The 14,424-nt window shown below is 40.7% G+C and overlaps 1 protein-coding gene across 1 annotated transcript in view; it reads left to right on the top strand.

Annotated features, from left to right (window-relative positions):
* Positions 1-1,663: 1,663 nt before the first annotated feature.
* Positions 1,664-14,424, top strand: part of PPP2R2B (protein phosphatase 2 regulatory subunit Bbeta) — a 394,552-nt gene continuing 381,791 nt past the window's right edge. The window contains exons 1-2 of the mRNA XM_074313727.2: positions 1,664-1,688; positions 1,807-1,884. Coding sequence (XP_074169828.2) covers positions 1,679-1,688; positions 1,807-1,884 — 88 coding nt within the window. The 5' untranslated portion in view covers positions 1,664-1,678. The remainder of the gene's footprint in view (positions 1,689-1,806; positions 1,885-14,424) is intronic.

Raw genomic sequence — 14,424 nt, 5'->3', positions numbered from 1 at the left:
ATGCTGCCACATGCCTTCCTGCCTCCCTCTCAGAGGCTGATTTTATTGGGACGTTTCAGCCCGTGAGGTCTTAGAGGAGACACAGTTACTTTAATAATTGACATCTGAAAGTGTATTCCAGCTCAGCCTTCCAAATGAGACTCTAGTTCAAGTTGCTCAGCCTCTCGGGCAGGCCGAACTGTGTGTACAAGGCGTATTGGCATTTCCTGGGCAGGCTGACCTCAGCACCCGGGGAATATTGGGATTTCGACAGCCTGGGTGGAAACCCAGCTCTGCCACCCCCTAAGTATGTCCTCAGTGAGTTACCAAAACTTCCTGAGTCTCAGTTTCTTCACCTGTACAATGGGGTTGTAATAGTATCCTCCTCACAGATTTCTGTGAGAATGGGATGCTTATTACAGTGTCTGCCTCATCGCAAGTAACTGAAAATTCCTCAGCTAATGTTCTTAGTTTGGACTACTGAACATTTTAGAATTTTTGCCAATAATAACAATAATATACCTTTTATTAAGTTGCTAAGCACATTCAGTGTCCACAACAACTCTGAGAGATGGGTACTATTATTGTTGCCATTTTTAAAATGGGAAAACAGAATCTCATCATGTTCAGGAACTTATCCCAGGTCAGAGCCATCCGACTGCAAAGGAGATGCTCTTCATGACGACTTTATGCTGCTTCCATCCCATGTGCTGTCAACAACAGTGAGGAAAGCTTTGGGGAAGAAGTCTACTCTTGAGTGGCTCAGTGAATCAAGGTTTCCATGTTCAATAAAAGTCCATTGCCGACGGTGAGGGTGATGGCTCAGTTCTGTGTGTGTTTTTAAAGTGTCAATTTGGTTTTGATATTTGACTTTTTATCCCTACTGGTATAATCATTCTTGAATTCATGACCTCTCCCAAAATTTGACCATGTGATGTTGTGAAAAAGAGAACAGTCAAGCTGTTGAGATGCAAACTGGCACCGGTGTCATCCAGAAGTGTTCAGAAAAGGACCTTTTTGACTTGAATATATTATAAAAGTGTTAGTATGTAGGTATTAGTATATCTGTTAGTATTAGATGCATATTGTATCTGTAGAAAGCAGAAGTCATAATAAACCAGAAAATTTCACCCTGCCAACGATCCAATTTGAATTTGAAACAGAAATCCCCATGGAACAAAAATAGACCCCGTATGTCAGCCCCTGACTCCCCAAGCCTGTGTTCACCACCCCACCCCCATCTCCAACCTTTGTTTTCTTTCCTCTACTCTCCAGTCAGCTCTGACTTAGGCAACCAGTCAGGAAGTAAACAAGAGAGATGGAAGTTCTCTAAGTGTCTGACCTCTTACTGGCTGTTCAGCCATGGAAGCTGTGAAACCAGTTTTTTTTAAATGTTGCTTTTCTTTTTCTCTCACCCCTCTGAGGAGCTGCTTCTTTCTCCACCACCACAGAAGGAAGACAATCAAAAGCATTAGTATCCCCATGAAAAAGGGCTCTGTCACACAGAGCATAACTGCAGGCCTGCTGTAACTGCGCTACTATGCTGCCAGGGGCTGAGAAGGGACAAACTCCGATTGCTCCAGCTCACACTAGTCCTAGCATGGTCAGATGGAGGGGACAGAGCCGTGATTCACAGCAGAACGTGATACTTGCAGACAGACCATTCTCCCAGACCTCATTAGGGTCTCCCTGTGAGGAGATGATACCTGGTATGCAAATCTCCTATTAGAAATGCATAAATTACACTATGTATTTCTTTTCTTCTTGGCCTTTTAAGAACAATGAGGAACTCATCCAACGTGAAGAATCTCCTTGTGTCGCTTTCAGGAATTGGGGTGCTCACCCAGAACACACTATGGTGCTTCAGCCAAATGCAAGGCGCTATCGAGACTGGAGTCACAGAAGGTAGGAGAGAGCACCCCCTACCCTTTCCTTGCCTCCTTGGGGGTTTGTGCTGGTTGGTTCCAGATTTGAAAACTTTCACCTTTGGGTCCATGGATGTAAGTCCCCATACATCTCAGATCAGCACTCAAAGCTAGAAATGGACTTAATTATTTCTTCCTCCCCTTTGTTCCTGTTGAAGTTTATTTTATTCCCACCGAAATAAACTTTCAGTGACATAGGTTTGCAGAGAGAAGCTAAACTAGACAAGTCTTGTTTCAGGATGGTCTCCAGCTCTGTAGAATTTTGAGTCCCAACATTTCAAGGTGGTCAGACAGAGGTTAAGCTCTTCCTTCCATTCTGTATTGAAGGCCATTTGCTACTACCCATGAAGCACATGAAGAACTCAAGTCCAGTCATGTCACTTATGGGTACTTTGGGTCCCAATATCAGTATATAATTGCCTTGCTGGCTCTCAAGAGATTTTCCTATTCTAGGGCCCTTTACCTGGAATAATGCATTAGTTTTCCTCCTCCTGAAGAACTTGTTTTTAATCCTCTTCATTTTCTTGCCTTATAAACATGAGCTTGGAGACCTCCGTGACTCTCCCAAAGGATGTCTGCATTTCAAAACAGCTAAATGATAGGCAATTGGAAGTAACTAGAATAGCACTTCTGGGTGTTTTAAATCAAGGTTTCGCTGTTCTAGTGGAATGAATGCAGTGAAGGTTGTCTGAAACCTTTTCACTGCAGTGGTGGTAGGTGTAGATACCAGATGTGGTATAGCACAGATCTAAAATTAATTTTAACGAGTGAGGAAATGAACAGTTGACAGGGTTGAACTTTAATATGGAAACTAACATGCATAAATGCATGTGTACTTTGGGGTCATTCAACAGCATTGTAATTCCGAGTAAAAAAATCTTTTGAGTAAAAATTATTTTGAGTAATTCATAGGAGGTTTTTGGCCTGTAATCTTGCTGTAATTCAGTTTTAGACACTCAGCATAATGATGGATACCCAAAAACTAAATGATATATATTGAAAGAGGGGGGAAAAGCACACTAAAATAAATTAATGACTAAATCTGTAAAATGATATTTTTGTATGGCATCTTCTATTTTCCAGAGACACTATCGAATGAAGCTTTAATAAATGATCTTCATAAAGCCCCTACAAGGTAGACAGAGCTTGCCTTATTAGGCCCATTTTGTGCTCATCTAATCAAAAATGTTTTTGAGTGTCTTCTATGTGGCAGCAGTGTCCTAAGCATTAGAAATGGGAAGGGGGAAAAAAAAGAACTTACTCCCTGACCTCATGAATTTTAAGAAAACTGAAGCTCAAGTTAATTATCTTAAATACTTGACGAGAGACTAAAGTACTTTGAATACAGAAGAGGGAGAAATCTCATATATTTAGGGGGGACAAAGGTAGACTTACTGCAGAGAAGGCATTTAAGATAGAACCGAAATGATTTTTTTCCTCTTCTGATTACTAAAACAATATGTTCTTCGTGTCAAAAATTTTAAATATAACTAAGAAAATAAATTTCATTCATAACCCCATGTCAAAGATAACCTCATTCATAACCTCATTCATAACCTCAAGTCAAAGATCAACAGTGGTAAAAGTTTGTGCTATATTTTTCTAACTTCTTGAAAAAAAATTATATATATATAGTCATCAATTAATTCAGTCAGCAAGCAAGTACTATGTGCCAGACACCATGAAAAGGACTGGTTAGTTTATAATGGACAAAATCAACATGTTTTTGTTTGTTTGTTTTTTACCCAAATGGAGTCATCCTAGAAATATTGTTTTGTAAATAGATGTTTTCACTTAGCAGTATATAGTGATCATCTTTCACATGATGAACAGTAGGCATTCTAATTTATTTACCCAAATTTTCAAGATTTATAACAACACTATTATTACCATCCTTAGTAGCTACTCTGCATTTATCCAGGAAAAGCTATGTCGTAAAGTGATTAAGAGCATATATTTTACACTAAAATGCCTGGGTGAAAATTTGGCCTCATCTTTTTATTGGCACAGAGCAAATTACTTCAAATTTTTCATGATTTCATTTCCTGATACGTACAATTCGGATAATAAAATCTACCTTGAAGAACTGCTATAAGAATATATTAATCATTTGATATTTTAAACAACACAGCCCATAGAAATGTTCAGTGGCTATGATTAGTTACTCTGACTATATCATTGGGGTACACTCTCAAAAACAGAATTCCTCGGTTAAGTTTTATGTAGGTAGATTTAAATAGTTTTTTTAAACTTTAAAGTATCAATGGTCTTTTAGAGAAACTAATGTCTTACATATATACTATCCATATATCACAGAGCCCATTTTCCAAACTCTCCAATTTAAAGCATTTAAAAATTGGATTTACGGGGGTGGGGGGTGGGAGATGAGGGTAAGGGGGATCGAATATATGGTGATGGAAGGAGAACTGACTCTGGGTGGTGAACACACAATGGGATTTATAGATGATGTAATACAGAATTGTGTACCTGAAATCTATGTGATTTTACTAACAATTGTCACCCCAATAAATTTAATTAAAAAAAAAAAAGAAACTACATTGGAAACCATGGGTAATCAAGTCAAATCTAAGATCATTGAAATCCAGTCATTCACTTATACATGTCATGTAAAAAAAAAAAAAAAAAAAAAAAATTGGATTTACAGTATCTGTTTAATTAACACTACTTTTTCTTCTTTTTCTAAATTGAGATATAATTGACATAATATTTTGTCAGTTTAAGGTATACAATGTGTTGATTTGATACATTTATATAATTGACACTTCTTTGACTACTCAAGTGCCTCAGAAAATTTCAGGAAGCAGAACTTATGAAGAAAATGAATATTGTAATGGCCTGAATAGCATGTGCAAAGTTCTAAGGTTTGTACACTTAGAATGAGGAAGGATTCTATTTTGTTGGGGCATAGTGTACCTACAGAATCAAAGTGAAAGACTAAAGTGGAAAGGTAGATGGGACCCAGGTTGTGAGGTGCTTGAATGACAGTAAATGATACGCTACATCCTGTGCCGTATGATGCCAGTTGAATTTGCTGGGGCCCGAAAAGTTATTACTATGCCACACAGACGTAACTGAAGTCACGTCAGCTCATTTCAGACAACAGCAATAAAATTGATTTATTGGTGAAATAGGAATATCACTCAGACTCATTCATTCAAATATTCAACAGGTATTTATCAAATGGCTTCTGTGTGCCAGGCACTGTGCCAGGTGAATAAGACATTTGATATGCAAGTAAAAAATAATGGTTTTATAATGAGAGACTTGGCCAATAAAAAAGTAGCAAAGTAGAAGACCATTTGAGGTTGTAATGAACTCTAAACAAGGTGGCATGAGAAAGTTCTTGGAGGAGTCACTTCAGTATGGCCCCCAGGGGAGGCCTCTAGAAGGAGATGGCACCTGAGCCAAAGCCTGAAGGATGGGAAGTGCCAGCCTTCAAATAACCATGCTTTGGTCATTGCAGATACTAGTAAAACAAGCACTGGACAGGCCTAGTGCTAGGAAAAAAACGTGACATTTTCAAAGCACAGGCAAGAGCCTAGTGTGGGTGGAGCTGGGTGAGAGAAAGCTATATGGTCTGAAAAGAGGCAGAGAGGTAGGAAAGGGCTGATCAGGCAGGACCTTTTAGTCACCTTACGGAGTCTGGGTTTTGTTTTGAGAATCATGGGACTCTTTGCCATCTAAGGACTTCAAAGATGAAATGTATACCATTAAAATAAGTTCTTATTGGAATTCTAATGAGAGACAGTGTGGTTTCATTCGAGTGGAGAAGGCGCAGATGATGAGAAAGGCGGGGACTCCAGGCATACTTTGGAGATAGTGGACTGGACTTTAGGGGAGAGGTAAAGTAAGGAATTAAGACTACCCACCAGGCATTTGGCCTTGAGCAGCTGGGTGGTTTGTGGACACCAGTTATTGGGACTGGGAACATGGAAAAGAAACGTATTTGGGGAGGGAGAAGAGGAAAGACATGCCCTCTGCCATCCTAGGTTTGATAACTCTGTCTGTGAAATAAACTGACAACAGACAGATTAACGGAAGAAAAGGTACACAGATTTACTGTTTTCAATATTTTGTGCATGGAGACATCACAGGAAGAAAAGGTGAATACTCAAAAAGGCAGTGAGAGCTGAGAGCCTATGTGAGTACCATCTCAAGAGGGGAAGGGGAGCAGGGATGTAGGTATCTTAGAGGAGAGTAGACGGTTTTTAGGAAAGACAAATGGGCCTTTAGAGAAATAGAGGGGAGATGTGATCATGTGACCAAGTTTGTGTGGCTGTGGTGCCTACCTCTAGTCGCTTCTCCTGTGACAAACGTCAGTCTTTCCTGCTTGCTGGAACTCCCGGGGAGAGGACTTGTGACAATGGAGTCCTTATCGGAGGCTCTGTCTTTAGGCAGACAAGGGGAATTCCAAGAAAGCCTTTCCCTACATTTGCTGTTTTCCAAGTGCCTTCAGCTCTAAGTAATCAATATACCAAGGCAGCACGTTTTGGGATGGCCTGTCCTGAACTCCTTCTGGAAGAAAAGTCCTGAGCTTTATTTTGAGCCTATTAAGGGTGAAATGATGACGAGCATGAGATACGCAAGTGTAGATGCCAAGAGGGAAGTTGTATGTGAGGGTGGCTCTTCAGAAAGAGAATACAAGGTGGAGATAGAGATTAGGGAGGCATGAGCACAGAGACAGTATTTAGAACCAGTGAACTGGATGGGACTGCACACGTCACGCAGACCACGTTGACATGCAGTCAACAGCCCACTTATCCATAGCCGGAAGCTTTCATCGTCTTGCTGTGGTTAGAACTGCTCCCTTAGTTTAGTTCTCAGACATCACTACCGCATTGAAAGGCTCACCATGTGCAATTCTTGCATTTGATTTGCCTAGCATGCACATTTCATATCATGTATGATTTCCTCTCATGAAGTTGTGTACATTGTCAGCACCTTACATGCTGGACATTGCCCACTCTGGACATCAGACAATTTCTTTAGATTTGGGGTATGATTCTGTACGTGGGAAGGAGTCAGACTTACCCAATAGGATTTCTGGATTTCTTTTTCCTTCATCAGTAGCATATAGTCTTTTTATTTTTCTGGTACTACGATGGTAAGATATTTTGTTCATGCCTCATTCTGCAGTTCTTCAGTATCTGTCAATACAGTTCATTTCATCTGATTTGTGGGAAATAACCGTGATATTTATTCTATTTTGCTCCATGGGCATAACCTTCTTTTCTTCCCCTCCCACTGAAAAGATGACTCGTGTAGAGGGAAGCACAAGGCGTCCTATTGATTTGGTTTTCTAATGAGAGAAAATATCAATTTGGTGGCCGATGTGAGGGGCATTCCATACACCCTGAACGAACAGCTGATGACTGATGATTGCGAGTGAGTTGCTAGCGAAGAGGAGACCTCTACCTAAAACATTTGCAAGGCTGTCTGATTTTTTGCACTGTTTGAGAAATTCTAGCATAGTAGAAATAATGTTTTAGCTTTCCTTCAGTGATTATGACTCTTTGCTGTCACCGAAAAAGAGAAATATTGATTGGGTTGTCTCAAAGAAGTGTAAAGGCGATGACCTTCTCATTTTATAGAAAGAAGCCACTGACAAATGACCTTTCTCAGATGTTTATGCAGCATAAATGGCACAGATCTTAGCCTAAAAGATACAAAATGGAGCGTGGCTTGCCTCTCTCTTCCTGGATATAGGATGTAGTGGCGGCTGTGATAAGAACTCGTTTCAGGAAGAATTCATCTTTGGACAGCAGCTTTCTGGACCAATAACCTCAAGCCACCAACATAGGGTTATTATTCAGGCACTAATTTCAAGTCAAGTTATCTCTAACTTTCACCTGGGTTCAGCTGCCCAGTGAGTAACCTTAGGTCATCAAATGGTTTTCAAACCTTATGGTGCTTGTGAACCACCTGGGGAGGGTGTTAAAATGCATATTCCTCGGTCCTACCCCTAGAGATTCTGATTCAGAAGGTCTGGGATGGAGTCAATGAGCTTGCTAATTTCACAGGCATCCCAAATAATTCTAACATAGGTTGATCTATGAGACACACTGAGACATTCTATTCTCTTTCCTTACATCACAGGGCGGTTGCGAGAGCAGAGCAGGTAGAACATCTGAGCTTATTTTGAGTGCTTTTAAAGCAAACCAGAATGCCAATGCATACTAGCTACTATGCAGCCCAGTTTTCTGCCCCAGGCACCGAAGGGAGTGAGTGAAAAGCTTTCCTCTGTGTGTCAAAAGGAAGCCTGAAATCTCCTCTTTGCATGGAGTAGTCTACAAAGGGATTTCCTAAGCAACTTAACTTGTGCATGGCGCCAATCCGCTAGAAGCAAAATTGGTCTGATTATGAACAAATTGTCACGAGATGAAAGCGCTTTTCGCAGCTATGATGGGGGATGTCTTGATGTGAGAGGGAGCTGCAGGCTTGCTGTACTCTGAAGGCGTCCTGGTGAGAAGTGGACTCACAGGAAGCTTACAAGGCTTTGTGGCAGGGAGGGAAGCAGGTTCTGTGCACAGCACTGAGGTCAAACGTCCTGTTCTCTTTGCACCATTAGGTAATTAAACATTTCCAGGCCAAGAAAGAGAAGAAGCTCTATGGCTGTTTATTTCACCCATGCCCTAATGCCAGTCACTTTAAATGTGCTTAATCAGAAAATATTTGTGGAGCACCTACTGTGTGCCACGCACTGGGCTGGGTAAACAACACCCTGTTGCTCCCTTCCCATGAGCATTTCCACTCTCCTGAGGGATATCAACAAGTGGTTGTTTATTATAATCCAGTATGAGTGTGGAAAGTGCTAGAAAAAGAGTAAGTCGCCCAACTTAAAGCAACCGTGGGGTAGGGGAATAAAGCGAGATGGCCTACTAGAGTAACTGCCCTCCAGTCTGAGACCTAAGGAAGGTGTTAGGCTTTTTAGGCCAGAGACCCAAGCTTTATTTAGGATTCAACTATTCCTTTTGGCAAATTACTCGTCCTCTCCAAGCAATCTTGAGATGATGTTGGGAGATTCTGTGAATACGATCTTTGAAAGAACTATACAAACCTTACCATGATAGAGCAATAGTAATGATGATAGTATTTAATCAGACTTCATTGGGCCAGATTCTATAATAATAATTTTCAGTGTATCACCTCGTTTCATCTTTGCCACAACAATAAGATATGAGGCAATGTAACCCCATTTCACAGTGGAGGAGACTGAGGTTCAGGAACTTGAACAACTTACCCCAGCCACACACCTGTCTGACCTCAGAGTTTGTCTTATTAATCACAGTGACAGAGCGCTTCTGGCACAGAGGAAGGGCTCAGTGAATATTGATTAAATGAATATGGCCTCCAGTAAGTAATAAATGTCAGCAAACAAACAAAAAAACCATTATTACCATTAATACAACAATAATACATGTTTACAGGAGAATAAAATAACGCATTCAAAACCATCTCTTACAAATATACGTAGCAGTTTTCTGCTTTTAATAGGTGTGAGTCATTTATGTCCTATAACCCCAGGGGAGATAACCAGAGTAGGTTTCATAATCCCACATTACAGATACAAAAGAGATAGTACAGGTATTACAGATAGTAGATTATAGCAATGAGGAGATTAACACAGATAGAGATACATTTTAAATTGCCCAAGGTCTCATAGAGACCAGAAAGCAAACTTTTGAATCCTCTATCAGTGATTTTTCTACTGCTGATCTTCCACTACACAACATGACTTGATGGCTTTGGGGTGGAGTGCACTCTGTTCTAGAAGCACTATGAATTGAAAACATGGTTGCCTGTCTTGAAAATGCAGGGCACTAGTCACAGGGCAAGTCAAGGGAAATCCATCACTCAAGATGCTTTCAGCTGCAACAGAAAAGTTCATCTCAAACAATCTGGAACAGTAAAAGAATTATTATCCCTTCCTTAGTACCACAAGTACCTATCTACTAAACATCTTACGGTGTGCTAGGCATTCCAGGTACCGGAGATTCAGTAGCAGGGGAGCTAGACAATAGATAAATCAGTAGATTGTAAAATATGAGGTAAGTGCAATAGAGGAAAATAAAGCAATATGGGGTACAGGAGTAGGGGTATTCCCTTTAAAAGAATGGTGAAGACTTCATGGAAAAAATTACATCTGAGCAATGATATGAAAACAGCAAGAGATCAAGTCATGTGGGTAGCTGGAGAAGAAAATTCCAGGTAGAGGTAACAGCCAGTGCAAATGCCCTGAGGCAGGATCTTATCTGGTAAGTTCAAGTACTGAATGTAAGGCTAGTGTGGCTTTAATTGAGTGAGCATAGGGGGAAATTGTGAGGGATGCAGACAGAGAGATGGCAGACCAGTGCGAGCAGGGGCCTTATAGACCGTTGTAAAGGGCTGGACTTCTGCCTGAATGAGGCAGAGAGCCCCTGGTTATAAAACACTCTTTCTAATAGTAGGTCAGTTATGAATGGTAAGGGACCAAGGTCAGAAGGAAGGAGCCCCGTGAAGAAGTTATTACACTAACCCAGTTTACATATATATATGGGGTACAGGAGTAGGGGTATTCCCTTTAAAAGAATGGTGAAGACTTCATGGAAAAAAGTACATCTGAGCAATCTATATAAAAATTCCTGAGACACGGAGCACCCCGAGAGCTGATTACTTTCCTTGCTGAAGAATAGCACGGAGGGCTCAGATTCTCTCCATCTTCCTACTTTGCTGTCCTTGGAATCTCAGTGTTGTCCCACGACAACCACAGCCATTCCGAGTAGCCCACTGAGACACAACAATACCCAGTGAAAGGACACTGGGATTAAAGAAAAAGAGAATCTTTTCCCCCCCAGATGTCCCCAGCAAATTTCTTTTGCTGTCCCTTTGGCCTCCGCCTGAGGCATATGCCCACTTCTAAACCAGCATTGGCAAGGAAAACGGGATTAGTTAAAGTGGCTTCCACCAACTTGCATCTGAGCTCAGTATGGGATGGTCGTCTCGAAGTGGAGGGTACCACATTAAAATCTGGGCTTTGCAGCAAGGAATGGGGTGCACTTCCAGGTAGTCCAACAGCAGTGTGCACTAACAGGAAGAAGAGGCAGATGTGGCTTAACCAAGTCTATTGCTACCGTGGGGCAAAGGGAGGCGGGACATTGACTCACTCCATTTGACTTGGGCAAGCTTCCCTAGACTGCTTTACAGCTGGAGCCTGGGCTGGGTGATTACTTGCCTTTTGTTTGCTTTTTATGTTGCTAATTAAGCAGGCTCAGCATCATCCCACTTATTGCCTATGTCTTTTTGTTAATGGAATTTAAAAGCTGAGAATAAATAATTAAGAACATGGACACTGCAGGGTGGTTCCTGGTTTTGTGCCCAAGGTTTCAAGTAAGTGTTATGTCTTTTTCTTCAGCATTTTTTTAAAAATCTATTAGGTAGAGCTTTTTTTAAGCAAGAAAAAGGTAAAAGGAGATTGTAGCTAACTTTATAATAGTGTGGTTGGCGTAAGAATATTGCATTTCACTCATCCATTTACTCAGCAAATATGTATTGGGCACTAGGAGTTGGAAACACAGTAGCACTCAAAATAGCCAAGGTCTCTGGTGTTAGAGAATTCACATGCTAGTGAGTGAGACGGACAATAAAAAACCCAAGCTTACAAAGACACAATGTAATTTCAGATGGTGACATGCGCTATGAAGAATACAAACGTGGTAATGGGCTAGTAGCTGAGCAAGGGGAGGGGATTGCTATATTAGACAGGATTTCTATATTTAGAAGGCTTTCTAATGCGGTGGCATTTGAGTCTAGAGCCAAATCATGAGTAGAAGCCAGGTTTAAAAGACTTGTGGGAATAGAGTTTCGACATAGGAACAGTAAGTGCAAAGGCCCTGAGGTAGAAGCAATATTGGCGTTACCAGAAGTTAGACCAGGAAGACTGGGCTGGTGACTAGAAGAACGATAAGGGTACAGCGGGAAACAGAGGCAGGGTCAGGTGAGGACTTGTACGCCATGGTCAGTAATTTGTGTTTTATTCTGGATACAATGGGAAGCCATTAGAAGATTTTAATCATGGAGGTACCTGATGTTTTAAGAACTAATAGTAAAAAGGAGGACTGGTAATTTGAAACTCAGAAGCCTAGGGCATTTCACCTCCATAGAGAACTTCAATAATATAACCTTCCTTGGAGTTGTATTGTGAAAATTAAACCTCACCTTTAAACTCAGACTTTTTCTGTTATTTGGTTTTTGCTTTCAACCTAGGGTTTTCATACCTTACCTCTCATAATAAAAAAAATTGCCTGTGGTCTGGCACTCGCTGTGGTACCTTTGCCCAGGACTATAATAAGAAGTTGTAAAATTTTAGTTTTAGTCAGTGCCGGAAATCGACTTTCAGTTGTTGAGATCACGAAGTCAGGAGCCCACGGAACTGACAATATCCTTTTAGCTTGTAGTTTGAGGAATGTGGGATCTGTTTTTTAAAATTTTACCCTTTACTATGCATGGCATTTCCATAATTTTTAAGCTATTTCTTATGAATCATTATTACCTATTGTTTCTTCTGATTACGAGTTAAAGCAACCTTTCCCCAAATTATGGCACAAGCCGTTTCTCAGTGTACGCTTCTTACTCTGCACCATTGATCAAATGTACCAGGGAATTTCAGTGTTGACGGATCTATACAAATGATATTTAAGCAGGAATGATTTCCAAATATTGATATTAAGGGCCTACTTTCCAAGGAAACCTGATGGCAATTTTCTACCACTTACCACACACACATGCTCCAGAATTTACTTTCTTTCTCTTATTATTCCATGATTCATGTAAAGTACAGCTTCTCATCAGATGTACCTAAGAGACCATGTGTTTTAGTAATTTACAGCTTGATGAAGATAAGCTGTCTTTAAAAAATGTTGCTGTTTATTAGCAACTTAAACCAATTCATGAAACTAAAACTGAAAAAGTGATTCATGGACAGTATCCAAACCACACCACACCCCAGGCGTTCCTTTTTAAATACTTGCATTTCTTTTCACATAAAATGATATTCTGTATCCCCATAGTCTGGGTTTGCCCAGCGGCACCACTTGCTGGGTCACTTTGAATCGGTTACATACGTTATTTTGATTTCACTTATATTTCCTCCTCTGTAAAATGGGAAGAAAATAGTTTCTCCTTCACAGACATGTTGTGAGCAAACAACGAATAATCCACATAAAGCACAGAACCTGACACAGAGTAAATGCTAAGGACATGTTAGCTGTTCTGCTGATGAAAGCACAAATCACAAGAAAGTAAAAATAACCTGTCATCCTACCACCCAGATAATTATTTATTTTTAATGTTTAATATTTGATAAATTTGTTTCAAGATGAGTTTAACATGTTCATCAGACTCATGTGTTTACGGAAAGAATTACTTATCGCTGGGTGCAAAGACAAGCCTTGTCTTTTGTAAGAATGATAAACATCTAGAGAAGATTCTAGGCTCAGGTTCTCTTCTACCAACAGAATGCCAAAGCAGGTGAAAGAAAATTATAGATGGCTAACTGCCTCTACGTCATTAACAAGCGTGTACAATTCATTAACATTCATTACTCCTAATCAAAGTATCATTTGTCCACATGATGTTAATTTAAATAAAATAGGTAGCTGTATGATTTGAATGTTTGAATTCATAACATGTTGGAGTGTGAAGGAAACTGAAAGATCATTTCCAATCTCCCCATTTTATAGATGGAGGAACTGAGGTGCAGAAAGGAAAGGGGCAGGGGCACAAGCAAAGCGACACATTTATTCTTCCACGCTACCACTTAACATCTCCACCACGCAGGTTCCCCTGTGACATTATGGAGTTAGATTAATTCTCTGATATCCTTTCCAGTTAAAAAGTACAGCAACTCTGTGGTTCCTGACCTCTGGCCACCAAATGTCTGTTCGATAGATTTTTCTGACTCCATTGTATCCAGCCACCTATTTTCTTTCACCTAGATACTGAAATACTTTCTCCTTGCATACAAACAGGTGCATAAAGATGGAGGAAAGGAAGGCAGGAGCCCGTCCAAGGGCCTCTGCGTGGTCTTTTGTCCGACACTCCGGTTAATCACACCCGTGTAGCTCAGTGCTCCGTATTGGACTCCTGCTGAGGCTTCGCTCCCTCAGTGTCCTCTGAAGCATTCTGCAGAAACCACGGACAAGGTCCGACTCCTCATGAGCAGTGTTGGCTTGACAATGAAAAAAAGTCATGACTAGAAACAGCTTTCCAGAAGTCCAATGAGGGCATTAAGACAGGGGCTGCATCTAGCCTGTTTGCTCATACAGTGACGGGCATTTATTGAAAATAGGATACATTTTACATGGAATAGAAATTGTAGCCAGCACCCAGCATGTACAGCATTCCAGGAACTACCTGTAGGCTCTTTTGCTGCCGGGTACTTTCTAAGATTGCACTGCTTAGTAGAGGCAGCATGAGACCGTGGGGAGCGTCACAGGCTCCAGAAATGGGCATCCAGGCTCGG

This window comes from Rhinolophus sinicus, chromosome 5, assembly GCF_057876585.1.
Source record: "Rhinolophus sinicus isolate RSI-liver-muscle chromosome 5, RSI-T2T, whole genome shotgun sequence".
Lineage (NCBI taxonomy): Eukaryota > Metazoa > Chordata > Mammalia > Chiroptera > Rhinolophidae > Rhinolophus > Rhinolophus sinicus.
The sequence above is the reverse complement of the archived record's forward strand: the minus strand, read 5'-3'. Positions and strand labels throughout refer to the sequence as shown.